The sequence below is a fragment of the Lontra canadensis genome, unplaced genomic scaffold (assembly GCF_010015895.1).
Source record: "Lontra canadensis isolate GAN:19392208 unplaced genomic scaffold, GSC_riverotter_1.0 scaffold45, whole genome shotgun sequence".
NCBI classification, from domain to species: Eukaryota; Metazoa; Chordata; class Mammalia; order Carnivora; family Mustelidae; genus Lontra; species Lontra canadensis.
The window spans coordinates 13326056-13344089 of record NW_022631039.1 but is presented as its reverse complement, the minus strand read 5'-3'; the positions used below and the strand labels follow the sequence as shown (position 1 = coordinate 13344089).

The 18034-nt window shown below is 58.3% G+C and overlaps 1 protein-coding gene across 3 annotated transcripts in view; it reads right to left on the bottom strand.

The window, feature by feature from the left end:
• Nucleotides 1-596: 596 nt before the first annotated feature.
• CARD11 (caspase recruitment domain family member 11) overlaps nucleotides 597-18034 on the bottom strand; it is a 110521-nt gene continuing 93083 nt past the window's right edge. For all 3 annotated transcript variants that reach the window (XM_032872775.1, XM_032872777.1, XM_032872776.1), the window contains exons 14-25: nucleotides 17249-17301; nucleotides 15710-15842; nucleotides 14864-15065; nucleotides 14342-14468; nucleotides 12241-12481; nucleotides 11584-11680; nucleotides 11098-11193; nucleotides 9179-9314; nucleotides 7799-7978; nucleotides 4028-4152; nucleotides 2907-3022; nucleotides 597-1262 (exon numbers count right to left, since the gene is read on the bottom strand). In XM_032872775.1, the coding sequence (XP_032728666.1) occupies nucleotides 1058-1262; nucleotides 2907-3022; nucleotides 4028-4152; nucleotides 7799-7978; nucleotides 9179-9314; nucleotides 11098-11193; nucleotides 11584-11680; nucleotides 12241-12481; nucleotides 14342-14468; nucleotides 14864-15065; nucleotides 15710-15842; nucleotides 17249-17301 (1711 nt within the window). In that variant the 3' untranslated portion in view covers nucleotides 597-1057. The remainder of the gene's footprint in view (nucleotides 1263-2906; nucleotides 3023-4027; nucleotides 4153-7798; nucleotides 7979-9178; nucleotides 9315-11097; nucleotides 11194-11583; nucleotides 11681-12240; nucleotides 12482-14341; nucleotides 14469-14863; nucleotides 15066-15709; nucleotides 15843-17248; nucleotides 17302-18034) is intronic.

Here is an 18034-nt window from a genome sequence, read left to right as displayed (position 1 = left end):
GTCAGGTCCATACTTGGAAAGTCTGCGTGAAGGGGTCCAGGAGGAGAATGGCTCTAGAACCCACAGGGCCTTTGCTATCTGCTGTGGGGGAAAGCACGGCTGTCCTGCACGCACACCCGCCAGCCTAGCCCTCAGGCAGTGGGAGCAAACCCAATCCAGACCCTCACCCCGCACGCTGAACGGAAAGAAGCAGCCAGGCTGCGTGTATGAACGTGACGTGCAGAGAAGCAGAGAGCCCGTGTGGGGAGAGCGGAGTAAGGGGCCTTGGCCTCTGGGGCTGGAGTCTGGGATGGGGGTGGGGGAGACCTCCCAAGCAGCCTATGGAAGGACAGTCCCGTTCCGGAGTGACTTGATAACTGGTCACCACAATCAGGATATAGCTTCGTCAAAGAGGGGCTGGGAGCCATCCCGCCCAAAGACCAGGGGTGACTCAGGTGTGTCCTGGGTGAACTGGGATGAACTGGGATGTCCAGTCTCCCTGCCTGCACCGGATATGGGGCTTGACCTAAGCGATCCCAGAGTGCTCTGCAGGTTACTGAGGGGTCAAAAGTTGAACACCTCTGCCAACGATGAAATAATTGTAATTTTATAAATGCTGAAATCAAGGAAATGGAGAGATTTTAATGCAAGAAAAATAATAGCATGGCATGCTTCCCCCTCCGCCCCAACTCTCCTGCCTGGGAAGGCGTATCTGGCGTGTTCCGAGGGCTGGCGGGTGCCCTGGTGCTCAGGGTCCCTGCCTACAAGGAGGACACCTGTTCCATGCGTTACATTCATCTCCTGTTCCGGCTTCCATGGGGCCGCTGGCCTCCGGCCTGGCGTCAGGTCCTTTGGGGGACCCTGCCTCCCTGCTGGTGCCATGGGGCCAGGTCAGCCCCGGGAGGCATAAACCCGTCCCGTCCCCACTGGAGAGTGTCTGTCCCCTCAGGTACGTCTGTCCCGGGGCTCCCTGGTGGGAGGTGGCCCATGACCAGGAGGACGGAGCCCCCTCACCCCCCGGCACTGCCTGCTGGGGTCCGGACACCCTGGGAGCTGCGCTCGGACTCTGGGGACCCCCTCATAACTGGTCCTCATCCACCCAGACGGTCTTGCGCTGCTCCTCGCTGATCTTGTCTTTGAGGACCCGGAGCAGCTCCTCCACGCTGCCCCACATGTCGGCCTCCACCGTGGCGTACAGGCAGGGCAGGGCCTCCAGCTCCTTCTCCTTCAGCCGGCACAGCCGCAGGAACTCCTCCTCTGTCTCGGGCCGTGGCAGCATCTTTCTGTGGGCAGAGAGCAGGAGCGGGGTGGGGGACACACACACACAGGGCGCTGTGGGAGCTGCAGGGGAACCCAGGCCAGGGGACCATCTGTGCCACTTGACCTCCCCTGCCACCCCTTGCCGCCTTCCAGCACTCCACCGTGCCACGGGCCCTGTTATTCTGGTCCCTGCGGAAATCCCAAGAGGTGGGGCTTAAAAAAATCTTTTAATTTTTTTCCTTTAGTTTACTTAAAAAAAAAAATTCTTCCATTTTTCAGAGCTAGTTGATGGACCGCGCAGGGGAGCTACGCTGCTTAGTCTTATATAATCATGGTCGCACACATGTGAAAGTTCCCGTCCTGACCGCTGTTACAGAGCACAGTCCGGTAGTGTTACGTCTCTTCACATCATCGTGCCACCGAGCTCCAGAACTTTCTCATCCTGCGAAACTGAGCCGCACATCCGCGAACACGCTAACTCCCCCTCACCCTCCCCAGCCCCTGGGGCCACCATCGCCTCGTCTGCGACTCGTCCAGAGGCCTAGCGTAAGTGGAATCGTGCAGTATTTGCCCCTTGTGCCTGGCTTGTTTTGCGGAGCCTTGTGTCATTGAGGTTCATCCCCGGTGTCGCTGGTGCCGGCACATTCTTCCTTTCTAAGGCTGCGTCACAGCTGTGAGCTGTTCTGCAGATGATGCTTTGGGTTTCTCCGGGCAGGGTGCCCTGGTGTGGAACCACTGCGTCATGCGGCCATCCTGCGAGGACCCTCCGGGCCGCCGTCTTCGGCAGTGGCCGCGTGCTCCCACGTCCCCGCCTGCAGCGTGTCAGGCTTCCCCCCAGCCTCGCCATCACGCGGCCACCTCGGGTTTCCAGACAGCACCCGTCACAATGTGTGTGCGGTGGCGAGGTGGGGATTTTTGTCGTGTGTGCTCATTCGAGGGTTCCCTCGGGCCAGGCACTTAGCAGGTGCACTGGAAGGATCTGATAGAAGAGACCAGTGGCCTCACCACCTCCTCTCACTTGCAGCCGTGTATGTGTGGGAGAATTGGGGTCAGGGATAGCGCCAACTAATGGCCAGGCCCCAAACCCCATAGCCAACCCTGCCACAAATACCACTGGCTTGACCTTGAACATGGATTCAGACCTTTCCTCACTGCCCGCGAAAGAGGATCGGGTCCCAGCTCTCGCCCGGGTGGTCCTAACCCCTGTCTCTACACAGCACGGGAGGGAGCCTTTTACGTCCTGTTAGATCATGTCACATGGCGTGGTCTGGACCCCTTGGCTGCGAGGTGGCTCTCCCCGTCACAGTCCAGCACACGGTCTCTTGCCGCTGTCCCCGCCTCGAGGTCTGGGCTCTTCTTCCTCAGCACCTGCGCTGCCTGCCCTCACAGGCCCTCGGGCTGCTCCAATGTCAGCTTCCCTTCCCCAGCCCCAGGTCCTCGTCCATTCCCTCTAGTCCTCGTCCCTCTGGACGTGCTCTGGGTGTTATTGTCTCTGCTGCTAGAGGCTGGGGGTCGCGTCTGCCCTGGATGGCAGCCGGGCACAGCCAGGCACCCTAAACAGAGAGCAGGGGGACCAAGTGCCCAGTGGTTCTCAGTGGCAACCCCAGAGGTGTGGCAAGGAGGGAGGGGCTGCAGGAAGCCCGGCAGGAGGGGTCTCCGAGCCCTACCTGAACCTCTTGATGTTCTTCTCCGACACCCGAATGAAGAGCACGATGGGGTAGATCCTGGACTTGATCAAGTCCCTGGTACAGCTGATCCCGGCCTCCAGCAGACAGTGTTTGTCCTGCAAGCACAGCGGCCAGTGGGCAGTAGCTTCTCCAGCCCCTCTGGGTAGCTGGGGCGGGGCCCATGGTGTAGGGTCAGGCTCCGCGGGACAGGGACAGGGGTGAGAGAGCCCTGAGCGCCCCCAGAGGCACCAGGGAACCAGGTGAAGCCTGACCCCTGCTTGTTGGCACATGGTCCCACAAGGCTAAGCACAGCAGTGAGGGCTGCCAGAACCCAGGCATCGAGCCCAAGGGGAAGCAGGCGGCATGAGTGAGTTTTAATGAAAAGCAAAATCAGCTTCAGGAACACCTGCTACCCTTTTCTGCTTACGAAGGCGTTCGTGGTTCTATCAAGGGTAGAAAACCCCCGAAAAGTGAGGTGGAGCTGGAAGTCCTGGGAGCATCTGCAAGGCGTGATTCCCTGGCACCCAGGAGCTCACTGCTTCTGAAGAAGGACAATATCTGTGTGACCCCACAGTCACCACCCACTGCAGAGCTGACACCCTACATGCTAGGGCAGCACTCAACAGTTAGCTTTGCTTTGGAAAGGTCCCGGAAGGAGAAAGAACTCAATGCTTGGGGCCAATAAGGACCATGTTGTCTGGCTGCAGAAGATTCTAGAATGCATGCAGATACCTCTCCTGCATTGCTACCAACTTCCCTCTGAGGGGAATAGGACTCCTGGTGCCCACTTGTTCTCCCTGTCTCTCTGACCCACGCCCCCTCTGTCTCTGGCCCTTGTTCTCACAAACAGGCACGTGACCCTGGGCGAAGTGAATTGGGAAGACCAGTGCCAGGGAGCCATCAGAAATAGAAGGTGGCTTCAAACTGTCAACATGCATGTCAGACCCCAGAGAATGAGGGTGTGTGGAGAGGGAACATGGAGCAGGAGAGAAAAGGAAAAGGAGGAGGTTCGCCCACAGGGAGATCAGAGCAACTCTGTACCCCACCCTTGTCCACGGCTGAGGCCGCCTCACAAATATCACTGGTGGTCTCACCCCATGCAACCCCCAACCCCACCTCACCTTGGCAGCCACAGCTTCGATGTTGGCGGGAACAATACATTCAAAAGTGTTGGGGTTCTTCTCCCGGGAGTAGATGATGGTCTCCGTCTTCTGCTTCCTGAGGAACTCGTCTCTGGTGACAACGTCTGAGGACAGAGGGCCAGTCCTGAGGGCAGCACAAACCTCCCCTTTCTGGGCTCAACAGAACTCTACCTTGATCCCCTCAGGCCACGTTTAAATGAACCCTAGCTCCTGTACTAGACTGTGAGGCTTCTCAAGGGCAAGGTCAAGGGCTTCTTTACACTTCCCACAGCAGCCCACAGAAGAGCTGGCTGGTAAATTCTCAGCATTAAGCTTCATTGGACAAAGTAGCTCAGACACTGAAGTGCAATACTGGTGAGTTGTCTATTGTGAAGGATGGACAACTATCCACTCACCCACCCAACCACCCAACCACTCATCCAGCCATCCATTAAACCAACCATCCATCCAAGCGTCCTTCCATCCATCCAACCATCCACCCATCCATCCACCCATCCAACCATCCATCCACCCACCCATTCAACCAACCATCCATCCATCCACTCACCCATCCATCTATTCATCTACTCTTCTACCCATCCACCAACCATCCATTCACCCATGCAACCAGTCATCCATCCATCCATCCATCCAACCATCCATCCAACCATCCATCCATCCACTCACCCATCCATGCATTCATCTACACATCCACACACGCAACCATCTATCCATCCACTTACTATCTATCCATTCGTCCATCCATCTACTCATCCACCCACATGTTCAACCATTCATCCAACCACCTACTCACTCACCCATCCAACYGGCCATCTGTCCATCTAACCATCCCTCCACGAATCTATCCATCCATCTATCCATCCATCCATCTATTTATCCATCCACCCAGCTACCCATCCACCTACCTATCTAACCATCCATTCCCCCTCCAGCTATCCAACTATCTCTCTACCCATCCACCAATACACCCGTTCATCTATGTACTCATCCAACTACCCACCCACTCATCTAACCCCCCACCTTCCCTCCGTCCATCCGCCCATCCCTTAAGTTAGTTTTTGTTGAAATTTATCATTTATTGAAAATCTAAGAATCAGTCATTAGAATAAAAATATGCTAAAAACATAGCTGTTATTGTACTTGAGAACCTATGACACAGCTGGGGAGAAGAATGCGGGATACAGAAAACTACAAAACAATTTAGTAGGCGCAGTGATGGGCTATTTACTGTGGCAGCCGTGAGGAGGTCTGGAGGGAATAGAGGAAGAGGCAGGCTTCCTGGAAGAGGAGGTATATACTGGAGGCCCAACTCACTTGCTGGGTGACAATGAACACATCTTTAATCTCTCAACCTCAGGTTCTCCATTTATGAAAGGAGGAGGGTAGAGTCAGTCCAGGACTGGAATTCCCTGCTAAGACCCAGGCTGGCTGGGGCAGCCCACACTAGCCCGCAGATTTGGCGTGTACGCTACATTGTGCACTGGAAGTGAGTGGGAAGGGATCTGGGGGAGAGCCAGCATGGGAGGAGCCAAAGGTGATTTTGGGGGAGGGAGGCAGCCTAGAATGCCCACCCTACAGTGCCCACAGTTCCCTGGCTGTGAATGCACCAAAGGGAAGACAGAGCACATGTGTAGGATTCAGAGAGGCTAAGTGGGATTTTTAAATTGGCTTTCTACCTAATCTCGTATTGCCAGGGAGGAAGCCTCAGGCAGGAGTGAGGTCCTCTTCCCAGAGCCTCCCTGCAGAGTGTGTGAGGTTCCCAGATAGGCAGGCAGAGCCTGGGGTTGCACACCCTTGAAAGGTTCCTACACCTGAAGCTGGGCTTGGGAGGGCCTTGGAGACAAGCAGACCCTGTCGAGAAAGGCGGGGGTTGTCGAGGCAGCTGCAGGACCCAATGAGCTGTCTGCACCCGCCTGCTCCATGTGGGGGGGCTAAGAACCTGGAACCCATGCTGTCCTTGGCCCCAGGGTAGCCTCTGGCTACCCATGAGCTTCTAACTTCTAGGAGAAGTGGCCACTATTATCCCAGTTCTGCAGCAGAAGGAACAGAGAGCTTGATACCCTGCCCCAAATAAAGGGATGGGAAGGGCAGAACCTAACCCATAGACCACTCGCTTCAAGGAACATGCTCACTCCCACCAACCACACTGTCTGCCGAAGCCCTCCCGGCCGTGGACCATAGAGGGTCTAAACCATGGGGAGGGCAACGGGGGTGCAGCCTCTCTTCCCACTGAGCCGGGCATCCAGGGAGAGCTCAGGGTCGTCAGTGCCAGCATGCAGGAGAAGGTTGCGTGTGGCACTGTGTCCCGGGAATCAGCAGGGGGGGTCTGCCCCCACTCAGGCCATCCCCCCAGTGTTAAGGCTTACTGATGAATGCAGGTGGCAAAAGCAGGAGAGAACGCTCGTGATATCTGCACCCTACCCTGTGATGGTTCTGAACATTCCCGGACCCAGACCCATACGAGAAACCCACACGAGGTTTGCAGAAAGGACCCCTGATGGATGGATACGGCCGCCTTTCTCAGGGATGGGACTCTGCAAGCAGCAGGAGCACGGATGGGTCTCAAAAACATTATGTGGGGTGAAGGGAGCCAGTTACAAGGGATTCTACACTGCATGGTCCTGTTTGTAGAAGAGTCTAGAAAACGCAAACCAATGTGTGATGGCAAACAGATCAGCAGCACCTGGGGTAGGGGGTGGAGGGGAACCTGAGGGGATGCAATGTCCTGTCTCCTGCTCATGGTTGGGTTGTGGGGTGCAGACACCCGCCCAGACTCATTCAAAGGCACACTGAAAATGGGGGTGTGTTGCTGTCTGTAAACTGCACCTCTGAGGGCGAACCCAAAACCTTGAGGTCTGCACGTCATGTCCACTAGCACAACTGCTGTTAAGGCACAGGACCAGTGTTGGTGAGGTAGACACAGAGGGGACTGTCCCTCGGCCTTAACGAGGAAGGACATGCTGCCACCGGCTACCAAGGGGTCGGACCTCGAGGACATGATGCTGAGTGACAGAAGCCAGAGGCCGAGGGACAGACACCGGATGACTTCCTTCACACTGGCCTGCAGAGAAGTCAGATCTACACAGACAGAGAGTAGCATGGGCACCTGGGGCTCAGGGTGGGCACTGAGGGTTTAGTGGGGACAGAATTTCATTTTGGGAAGATGAAAAAGTTCTGCAAATACAGGTATACTTAACAGCCCTGCACTGAACACTCTGAAGCGGTTGAAGTGGTAAATTTTATGTTATATGTATTTTATTATAACAAACGCCCCGCTGGGCACCTAACTTTCAGTTGATACAGGCGGTCCCGGATGGCCATGAATTAAATACAGATGATGCTAAGGACGACTGTAGTTTGCGGTCAGGATTGGGGCTCAGCCCTCTGTTGTTGGGTGTCTGACCACGGTCCCCTAGCCACATCAAGGACACGGGCGCCCTAGTGATGAGGGATGGCTCGGCTCTTACCTAAGGGCCCAGAGTGGGCACCCCAAGTCCCGTCTCCTAACTGACCCTGTGCCCTTCATCCTGGACCCTTGGTGTGAATGGTGAAGGGGAGGTTCCCCACTCTGGGGCCATGGGGAGCTCCAAGGGGGCTGCCACAGCAATGGGGACCGTGACTCTACCTCCCCGTGCACACCAGACCAGGAGGGAGCGTGGCCCTTCCATCCACTCTCCTGCCCATCCCTGCACCTGACCTGGTGGAGGAGGCAGCCCTGGGATGCGCTCCTGGCCAGTGGGGTGCACTCACCTGGCTTGCACATGGTGAACTCCATCGCACCCCCTGAGTTGAGCAGCTTCTGCACCAGAGCCTTGGCCAGCATGGTGGGCGTGAAGAGGACGGGCCGGCGGCGCTCACAGTAGAAGGCATGCACCAGGCTGTAGGGGATCAGGCTGAGGTTCTTGCTGAGCTCACTCTCGGGGTCCATCTCTGGGAGGGGATAGGGAAGGGCCAGCGGTGAGAACCCGGCCTGCCCGCTGGGGTGCAGGGCACGGAGGGCCTGGGAGCCTCCTTGACCCCATGGGGTCTGCAGGAACCAAGATGTCCTTTGGCCATCCAGGAGTGTTTACGAAGTACCCCAGGGCCCGGGCCCTACTCTGGGCAGCTGGGGCCATGGCCCCGCCTCCTGGTGCCTGCTTTCAGGAGGGGGTGGTGGCTGGAGGCAGGTCAGAGGCCTGTAATGAGCCCCACCACTCTGGGCGGCAGTGCCGAGCTCTCAAGGAGGGAGTGGGAGCAGGATGGGCAAGGATGGGTTTTCTGAGGACAGTCAGCGACTGGGGCCAGTGCTTACTGAAGGAGCCAGGTGTGAAGACCTGGAGCAAGAGCTGTCCCTGAAGGGGAGGATGGGTGGGGGTGCAGAAGGAGAGTGAGGGGCTGGCAGGAGTGGACGAGGGGGTTGGGTGGGAACGGCCAGCCAAGAGGGGCTTGGGGCTTATTTCAGAAGCTCTGGGAAGCCACCAGGGCCAAAGGCAGGGAACGATGTGGCCTCCCTTCTGCCTTTTCCAGCCTCTCTGGCTGGTGTGTGGGGGGTGGCACAGAGATGGCCCTGGGCAGCTCCAGGAACCACAGCCCCAGAAACCGGTGGCTTGTCCTTTCCTTGGTCCCCTGACCTGGCTGTCAGAGGGCCAGTCTGGAGGGGAGCCCAGGCCCTCCTGCCATCTGTGCCTGGGCCACCTGGCCCCATGAGGGCAGCTGGGAAGGCTGGCTCGCCATCAGTCCCCTTCCACAGGGGCCCGTGCAGCCGGTGACCCCGGGCCGGCTTGATAAATGGCAAGAAGCACGCAGTGGGGAGAGAAATCAATAAGTGAACACTTCACGGCAAACAGCTCCAATTAACATGGGCATCTGGGCTCCAACCAATGCTAGCGAGTGTTTGGGAGGGGTAAGCCCTTCTCTCCCACCCCTGCCGGCAGGCTATGTGCGCCACGGGGCCAAGGCCAGGCGGGTCCCCTGGCAGCTCCTCCCAGGGTGGAACCCCTTTCGAGGGAGTGTGTGTCCCAGCCCCCCTGGTGAGGAGCCACAGGACCCACCCGGACCCCCGGAAGCCCCCATGCCAGCAAGAAGTGGGGAGGGGCCAGGCTCCCTCCTGCTTCTTGGTCAAGAGCTAGGTGGCATCCAGGAACATCATACCTTCCTGCTTCTCGGTCAAGAGCTTGGTGGCATCCAGGGACGTCCGGGTCAGGCTCCCCAGGGGGCTCCCCGAGACGATGCGGACTCGCTCATTGCTGTTCATTCTCTTGTACTTGTTCTCGGACCTGCTGACGAACTGGAGGACAGGGGAGGGGCTGGTGGGCCTTGCTTCTAACCAGACTGAGTTGCCGCCACCAGGCTTGGGGAGACCTCTGGTAGGACCCCAGCTCTTCCCAGGGACCGGGGTCAGTCACATTCTCCCATGAAGATAGGAGACACTTAGCAGGCTGGAAGGGTCCTTGAGCGATTTTGGACATCACTGCTAAGTAAGTAAGCAAACAAAGGCTGACTCTCCTCCCTAACCCGGCTTGAAGCCTGCCGAGGGGTGTGGTGCAGGTGGGTGCACGGGGAGTCCCTCTGACAATCCCATGTGCATTCCTGGGGAGCCATGGGTGGAAGGTCCCTGGCTGGAACCCCCCATCTGGTGGGCGTGGGCAGGACAGCTCCATCTCCCATGACACTGTTCTCCACAGCCCCTTCCTCAGTTTCCCTAAGTGCTCTGGGCATACCCGCCTTGTACAATTCAGAGTTGAGCCCTGGAGGGTAGAGAGGGATTCCTCCATGGTGGACACAGACTCTAAATTCCCACCGACTCTCTGAGCTGCTTTGATCTCTCCATACCCTCCTGAGGCAGGAAGAAAAATCTGGGGAGCTGAGATCTCAGTCAGGCTCTGTTGTTTACTGGCCCTTGGGTGAGGCACCCAGGGGCGCCCAAGGTTTATGACTTTTGCTTGACATGTGGGCAGTGACATGGGCAAGACTGTGTGGTCTCACGTGGTCCTGCCTTTAGGAGTAGCTCAGACTCGCCAGGGCTCCTTCTACCTCCCTAAGTATCTCTCTGCTACCTGTCTGCATCTACCTGGTTTCAGGGTCATACCGCTCACCATTTCCCTGGGCTTCCTATGTTCTCGCATTAGGATGGAGCAAGTGGAGTGACACACTAGCTCCGCTGGGGTCTGACTAGCATGGTACCAACACAGGGACATCCTTGTGGGACCACACCTTAACCTTCCTCCCTTAGCTCTTGTCAGTAGGCAACTGAATAAAAGGCTGCAGAGGATGCTTCTGCATTTATGTGAAATCCCTTCTGAAGCCATCACCTATGGTGCTAGTCAATGTCCTTGTAAAAGGATTCATGCAAAATAAAATCCATTTTAGAATTAAACATAGGGGCGCCTGGGTGGCTCAGTGGGTTGAGCCTCTGCTTTTGGCTCAGGTCATGATCTAAGGCTCCTGGGATCAAGCCCCGCGTCGGGCTCTCTGCTCAGCGGGAAGCCTGCTTCCCTCTCTCTCTGCCTGCCTCTCTGCCTACTTGTGATCTCTCTCTCTGTCAAATAAATAAATAAAAATCTTAAAAAAAAAGAAAATAAAATTAAACATAAGGGAAACATTTTTCTGGTCCCAGAGAACTAAAATGTTTCTGTGATCAGATAAGATTTAAAGAATCTGCAGCCTTTCCCTTTTTCCCTTGGCTGCAGGGATGCTCAGAGATAAATTTCATGCATGATCAGAGGGATGAAACTGAACTAGACACCTGCGATGTCTGTTTTTTTTTCCTGATACACTGTTTCTGATCTATTAATACTTGAATAGCTAAGTTATTTAAAATCTTCTAGTCTTAACTTCCTCCCATCTTTTATGCAAGTGACATTGTTTCCAACAGGTGCAGAGACCGTCTACTGACCTGTCACTGTGAGGGTACGATGGGATGGGAAACGTGAGGCACTGGGGAAAGTTTCAAGTGGTGTACAAACGCAAAGCACAGTTATTTTGATCAGGTCTTCTCTTCTCGGGAGCAAGAGGGCACAGACACAGCCAAACACGATTGCAAAGTCAGTAGGTGCTCTGGGACATTTTACCTGAAGGAGCTGGCCGAAAAGGAAACTTGCTCGAGAGAGGCGGGGACTGACCCGGGGGTCACTGGTGGAAAGTGGCTCTTCGGGCTGAAGGGTGTTCTGAAATCAGTTATCAGTCGGTCAGACTTGCTGGGCTCGGCAGGATGCGAGAGCCCATGGAGGCCACTGAGAACCAGGGACGTGTCCTCAAGCCCCCTTGGTGTGAAGGGGAGAAGCATTAGTCGTGGAATCAAGACATTCCAGATGGGGAGCAAGCTTGGAGGGTAAGGGGAGCCTTGTTCTAGCACAGACTAGAAATGCAGGGGAAAGGCTGCGTCCCTGCTGGGGAAGGTCCCCGAGGGCAGGGCTCCTCCTGGAGGGGCTGTCCCATTCCCAAGGAACCAAAGTCCCTATAGCCCATCACCCTTGAGATTAGTGGCTCCCGTGTCAGCCCTCTCCAAACCGCCCCTGAGTGGGAGGTGTCCGCTGGCGGGGCACAGGGGTACCTACCCGGAGTGCCCTCAGGGTGTGGTGGGTGTTGTCTGTCTCTTCACGGCTTCCCCTGTGCATCAGACGCTGTAGCTTGACCAGGAGGAGTTGCTGGGCTCTGGGGGAGAGGGGAGAGGAGGGCAGAACCTCAGAGCCAGGCCTGCCCCTAGGCAGGCGGAGCTCTCCACCCCAGGGAGGACATGACGCCAGGCAGCTCGGTTTGAGCCCCGCAGCCAGGGCTGACCATGGCAAATCTCTTCCTCCGAGCCCTGGGAGTGGGTGTCTGCAGATGTTGACCTTACAGGGCTGGCCGGAGTGATCGCTGGAGTCCGCAGGTGCTTAACAGACACTGCCGTGTCTAACTGATGCGCTATGGCTGTCTAATTACGTGAGGATGTCAGGGAGGTGGCCTGCGGCAATGCTCGCCATGAGTAGCCAAAGAGCATAAAACCGAGAGCCCACAGCATTCCCCGGCATGGCTGAAGGACGGTTTCCCGGGCGTGAATGAAGCAATAGGACTCAAGGGAGAAATACCCCTGGGCGGCAGGGGAGCTTCAGGAGGAGGAGGGAATGGGGGGGGGGCTCACTGGTCAGCAGGCGCCAGTCCCCCGGTGCCCCTCTGCTGGGTGGCAGCCCCTCCTTCTCCTGCCCCTGCCCCGGCACCAGCTCTGTCCTCACCGGCTGTAGCTGGGTATGGTGCCCACGTCCAGGTCGTGGTCCGTGAAAGGGTCGACCCGCGCGCACAGCCACTCGTGCCTGTCCTGGTACATGGTGTCACGGACATGCACGACGTCATCGCACTTCAGGGACAGGGAGCAGGCGTCCAGCTGGCTGGAGATGTTCAGGTTCAGCCGGATGTAGAAGGAGTCCCCTGAGGTGATGAGGCCCTCCTCCATGTCTTTCAGCAGCTTCCGGTACCCTGTGCAAGGAGAGAAGGTCAAGGACGCTGGGGCTGTCGCCGGCAAAGGGCTTCCCGCTGCCAAGATTCTCCAGGTACAAATTCCCTCCTCGCTGCCCCTGGGGACGCACCCAAGTGGCGTGTGCCTCTTAGAGCTTGCAGGGACTCCCCCGTGTCCTTTGCGGGTTTCCCTCTTTGTCTTGGCTGCCAAGGAACTCGCAGCTAAGTTGTGTGCCAAGTTGCAACAAGTCTGGGACCTCCGCTGTGACGCCCTCCACGCTTTCATTTAGCCCTTCTGCTGTGTGCACAGCTGCACTGTTCCCGGGATTTGGCTGTGACAGGTCGCTCTGCTGGGAGCAGTTTCATATGTGTCTTTTGTGGACACGTGCTCTCGTTTCTCCCGGCTGTACTCACGGAAGTGCAATCACTAGGTCCTTGATTATCTACACATGTAGCTGTCCAGACACCACCCAAAGGTCTTCCCAAGCGGTAGGACCACACTGTGTGCTGTTTTAACCTTATTTAATGCTACTGTCCTCTACAGTATGAGTTTGTACAAATCCCTCTGGACAAAAAGAGGGCATAAACCTCGAATACAATAAATCCAGCAAACTGAATGTCTATAATATAAATCCATAATGCAAATCCCCAAATCAGCCCCCCCCCCCCACCGCCACACACAGAGCTGCCTAACCTAGTAGAAGCTATAACTGTTCTAAGAGTCAGGCTCAGCGTGTCGTCACCACATGCACTGGAGGAGGCTTGAACCCACCAGGGGTTCAAGGGCTGTCTGGTCAATGTTTCTGGAGAAGCCAGGGATGGCTGGTTGGGTCCTTCCCGCTCCCCAGGTTGTTCCCCTGGGAGCGGTTAACGCCCGTCACTATCTGAGCTCTCTGCTGACTCAGAGAAAGGCCCTATAGAAATGACCCTGCTAGGCGGGACCTTTCTGACCCTGAATTCTGGCCCACAGAGCTTCAGCTCAGGGGACTGCTGGCCAGCGGGCAGGGCGCTGCCCAGAGACTTTCTGCTGGGCTGGAAAGCCGGGCTGGGAAGAGGGGAGGAGCCTGCCCGTGTGAGGAGGAGGAGGCTTGAGTGGCTGGTCTGTGTGTGGGGACAGAGCCGTCACAGTCATCTTCCCCAGCAACCAGCCACTGCCGGGAAGGAGTGCACGCTAGCAGGGGGCAGTGGGGAGCGGCTAGAGAGAAAGTGGCTATTTATTCTCTGTTGAAACATTCATGAGCCCTAGTGGTTAAAAATAAGATCCAGCTGCAGAGACAATCACGCAGGAAAAATAACCCAGAGGTGAGAATGGGCGCTTAGTCTTTGGGAACTGCAAGGCAGAGCCTGGCGCTCACTGCCCAGGACTCGTGGCCCAGGAAGAGGAGCTGCGATCGCAGCCCTGCTGGGGCTGGATGACAAGGGATAGAGGCCTTCTGGAGATGGTCCTGGAGCCCCAACCACGGAGAAGAAGGCGTGGCTCAGGCTGTGGCTTGGTGGCCCTGCTGGTGCCGGGGCGGCCAGCCTGGAGTCCCCGCCTCCGTTGGGGCCAGGAAATAAGCTTCCACCGGGCAGGGAGAGGGGTGAGGCAGGCCGGGCAGGGAGCAGGCCGTCAGCCAGGGGCCCCTGCCTCCTCCTGCCTGGTCCAGCCGTCTGCATGTGGCCAAGCAGGCTGTCTACACGGAGACATCCCAGGGCCAGGGTGTGCTCCCTGGGGCTCCCATTCGCTTGCCCTCCCCTGCCTGCCAGGCCCGTCAGACCCTCCCGATGGCGCTCTGACCAGCTCGTTCCTCCCACTGAACGTGGAGGCCGCTTATCCAGGGCCCCACCCACACGGGCTGTCCTGCTGGCCGTGGCCGTGCACAGGCGGGCGTGGGGCCTTACCCTCCTGGTTGAGCTTGTAGTGCAGGGTGACGGGGCCGCTGCATCTCTGGATGGTCCAGTGCACCTCCTCCTTCGTGCATGTGTCCAGGGGGACACTCTGCCGCTCGCCTTTGATGCAGCCTTCCAGCTGGGTATCAGAGACACACTGTTCTTCTGGGCTCCGAGGGCAGGAGGGGCTGCAGGGGTGAGGCCGCCCAGCCAGGGAAACAAAAGCCCCTCCCCACAAACTGTGACCAGCTCAAGGTCGCTGAGAGCCAAGGAAGCGGCCCACTTAAACTCATCTGCCTCCGCGTGGGCTGATGTGTGTGCACAGGTGTGCGTGCATACGAGCTCCAGACACACGCACATGCACATGCACAGGGGCCTTTAGAGAATTGGGCTGATGGGGTGCAGGCCTGCCCCCCTCCTGCTCCCTCCTGCAGGTGCGTGTGCCCTCTGTGAGCACAGGTGTGGAAGGAGTGAGGAAAGCCCTAGGCCCTACTCTGGCTGTGCTGCCACCTCCCCCGGCCCCCGGCCCCTCACCAGCAGCAGCTGGTGGCCCTCACGGAGGCCCGCCTTCTCGGCCAGGGAGCCCGGCTTGACCGCGTGGACAAAACTCCCTCTTGCGTTGCCCCCGAGCAGGGTGAGCTGAGAGGTGAGACTGTCGCCGTTCAGCGTGGTGTGCTGCACCGACGGCCCAGGACCCCGCACGTGCCCCACGGACGTGACAGATGGCCGGAAGGGTCTGGGTCAGGGAAGGGAGCGGTGGTTAGGACACGCCCCACGGCAGGCCTCCAGGGGCAGGATCCCCTCCCACGTGCTGCAGGAGAAGCCGCCTGGGCTGGGAGGTGTAACTGGCTCCCGTGGGATGGGGGGAACCCAGAGGTGAGAATGGGAGCTTAGATTTCGGGAACTGGAAGACAGAGCTTGGTGCTCACTGCCCAGGAGTCACAGCCGAGGAGGAGGAGCAGGGTCCCATCGCTGTCCCCCCAGCCCATGGCAGTGGCCACACTGAGCTCTCCCACTGGACGTCTGTGCCAACGGGCTGCTCGGCTCCTCCTCGAACACCGGGGAGTGGGCGGCTGCCGTCGGCACCGGCCACCAGGCTTCCTGCCTCTCAGGTGGGGCGGGGGACCGTTGGACACCAAGGACTGCCCCCTTGCCTCTCTGGGTGGCCCTGGACAGGCCCCTTTCTCTCTGGGTCTGATCGGGGTTCCGGGGAAATGCTTTCCGGCTCTGGGACCCTCTGAGCCTAGAATCCGGGGGAGCTGGATGGTCCCTTTTTGGGAGATCTAGGGGTTGGCGGGCCTTTACCCCGCCGTCCCCTCCGCCGTCCCCTCCACCGTCCCCCCCCCCAGCTCTGGCTCCCCTTTCCCGCCACCAGGGTACCTTTCTAGAGAGAACTTCCTAAACATGAGGTTGACTTGCTCCAGGTCGTAGGCATCCAGGCCCTCGGACTGGTGGGAGGAGGAGGAGGAGTGGATGGACGGGGGCCCGAAGGAGCAGTGCTCGTGACTGTCGTCTGCAAAGGGGCCAGTGTGCTCGTGAGAACCCGCAGAACAGGGAGGGCGGCTCCTGCTGCTCCCCGCCTGCCTCCCAGGAAATTCTCCCACTGGGCCCTGGGCCAGGAGGCTGGCCGTAGATGCTGCACTGAAACTACTTCCAAAACACCATGCCCCTGCCTCTGAGGCCCTTCTAACAGGAAGCCCTGCCAGCTACCTGCTTTTTAGGACTCCTGTATCTGTACGTGGGAAAGGAGTCTGCCCTAGCAGAATTGAATTGGGGTCCATATTTTCATCTCGGGACCACCTTAGGTCTTACATCTGCTGCTTCTAGGCCCGCGGGCTGGGGCGGGACCTGCAGGGCAGACTCTAGATGGAGAACTGACCCCTCTTCCCAACTCAGTGGGACCCCAAGGCCTCAGGGGTCAGGCACCCGCTCCCTGCAGCCCAGGCGCCAGCATAGAGGACGTGCAAACCAGCTCTGAGCTGGTAACAAAGGCCTCCGAGCATCGGGAATTTGTCCTGACGCTGCAGAATGCCTTGGATGGCTGCCCAGAATTCTCTTTGGAGCTCTCCCCTTTCCAAAACTCCTTCAATTCTTCTCATTACCCAGCCTCTATTAGGTGCTAACCTCTCTTTAACACTTGATAGCTTCTGATGGTCCCCAATTAGGGAGAGCTGCTAATCCTTCATCGTATCTGCTGGCAGCCTGAGCCGCTGAGGGTGCGGGCAGGGTTGGGGGAAGCCCGGGAACGAGAGAGGGTGGCAGGCCCACCTGGGGCCGTGGGGGCCAGGCCCACCTGGGGCCGTGGGGGCCAGCCCCTGTGCTTCCAGCGGAGGAGGGGCCGTTAGAGACACGGGGGCATCTCCAGGAGGCTTCTGGACCCTTCCCACCCCTCTGTCTTCTGCCCGCCCAGGCAGGTGCTCGGGGTGGGTACATCACAGCCCTACCCCCAGGGGTCAGCCAGCGCAAGGACTTGGGGATGAGTCTTTGCGTCCTGTGCCCCAAGTGTAGTGGGCTGTGGGGGCTCCATGTGTGCTGGGCTGAACCCCCCCACACCCCGATTGTAAGGGGCCGTGGCTCCCTGGAAACTGAGCCCTCGTTCCCTGCTCTCTGCAAGGCTTCTTGTAGGCCCAGGGAACGTCCCCTCTGTCACAATGGCTCTGCCGTGGGGCCGGTTTAGGACTGCAGCCCACCCTCGGTCTCCCCAGGGCTTGTCTGCCCCACATCTCTAGTCTCAGGCAGGAAGGGAAGGAAAACACTGTCCTCTTGACATCCACACCACATGTGTTTCCTGAGGACCTAGGAGGCACAGGGCTCTGCCCTGAGCTGGAGGGCCCTGAGTGTGGGTGACACGGTCGTGCTCCCACCAGACGGCAGGCAGCTGCCACACAGGTGTGCCTCTGAGATCCGCCTGGTGCCTACCGTCAAAGTCCAAGACGTCGAACCCGCCACTGTCATTGTCTTCTTCGACTGCGCTGCAAGACACAAGGGGGCACAGGGAAGGGCGGGTGACCAAGGGAGCTTCCCAGGCTGCGTGCCGTGGTTGAGGGAGGGGGAAGATTCTGGAATGTTCTGGCTCTCCGAGAGGCCTTGGCTTGGAGAGGGCAGCACGGGCAGGAGGGGAAGGTGGCCAGACAGCTGGACAGGGTTGGACGGACCACTGGAAGCAGGGTGTCCCAGGTGGCCGGTGTGAGGAAGTTCACGAAGGGCTGTCAGCAGCGTCCCGACAGCCCCACTGGCTGGTTCCCACTCACTCCCTTCCCGACATGGAGCCCTGAGTACCCACTTGAGCTCAGGCCACTGTGTGGGATGGGCCTACATGGCTGAGGGTGCCCTTTACCCAAGACAGGACACATGCTCTGAGTTCTAAGCTTCCCATGGCCATAAGGCCCACACCAGGCCGTGGACAGTTCAGGGACGTGGATTCCACCCTGCAGGGTGCTGGGTGCTGCCAGACCTTCTGAAAACCACCCAGGGATCTCTAATGCCGAGCTGAGCATGAGATGCCTAACGTCCCGCTGACCCGCAGCATCTGAGTGCCCAGGAAACACCCCCACTGCGGTCTCCCCAGCTGGGGATGGATTGTTTCCCAGAGGTGAGGAAGGGAGAGGGGAAGCAGGAATGGGGAGACTCTTGCTGGGGTCTATGGCTCTTGGCAGGAAAAGCCTGATTTCTGTACGAGCGAGGCAAACCGACGTAGGCTGCGGC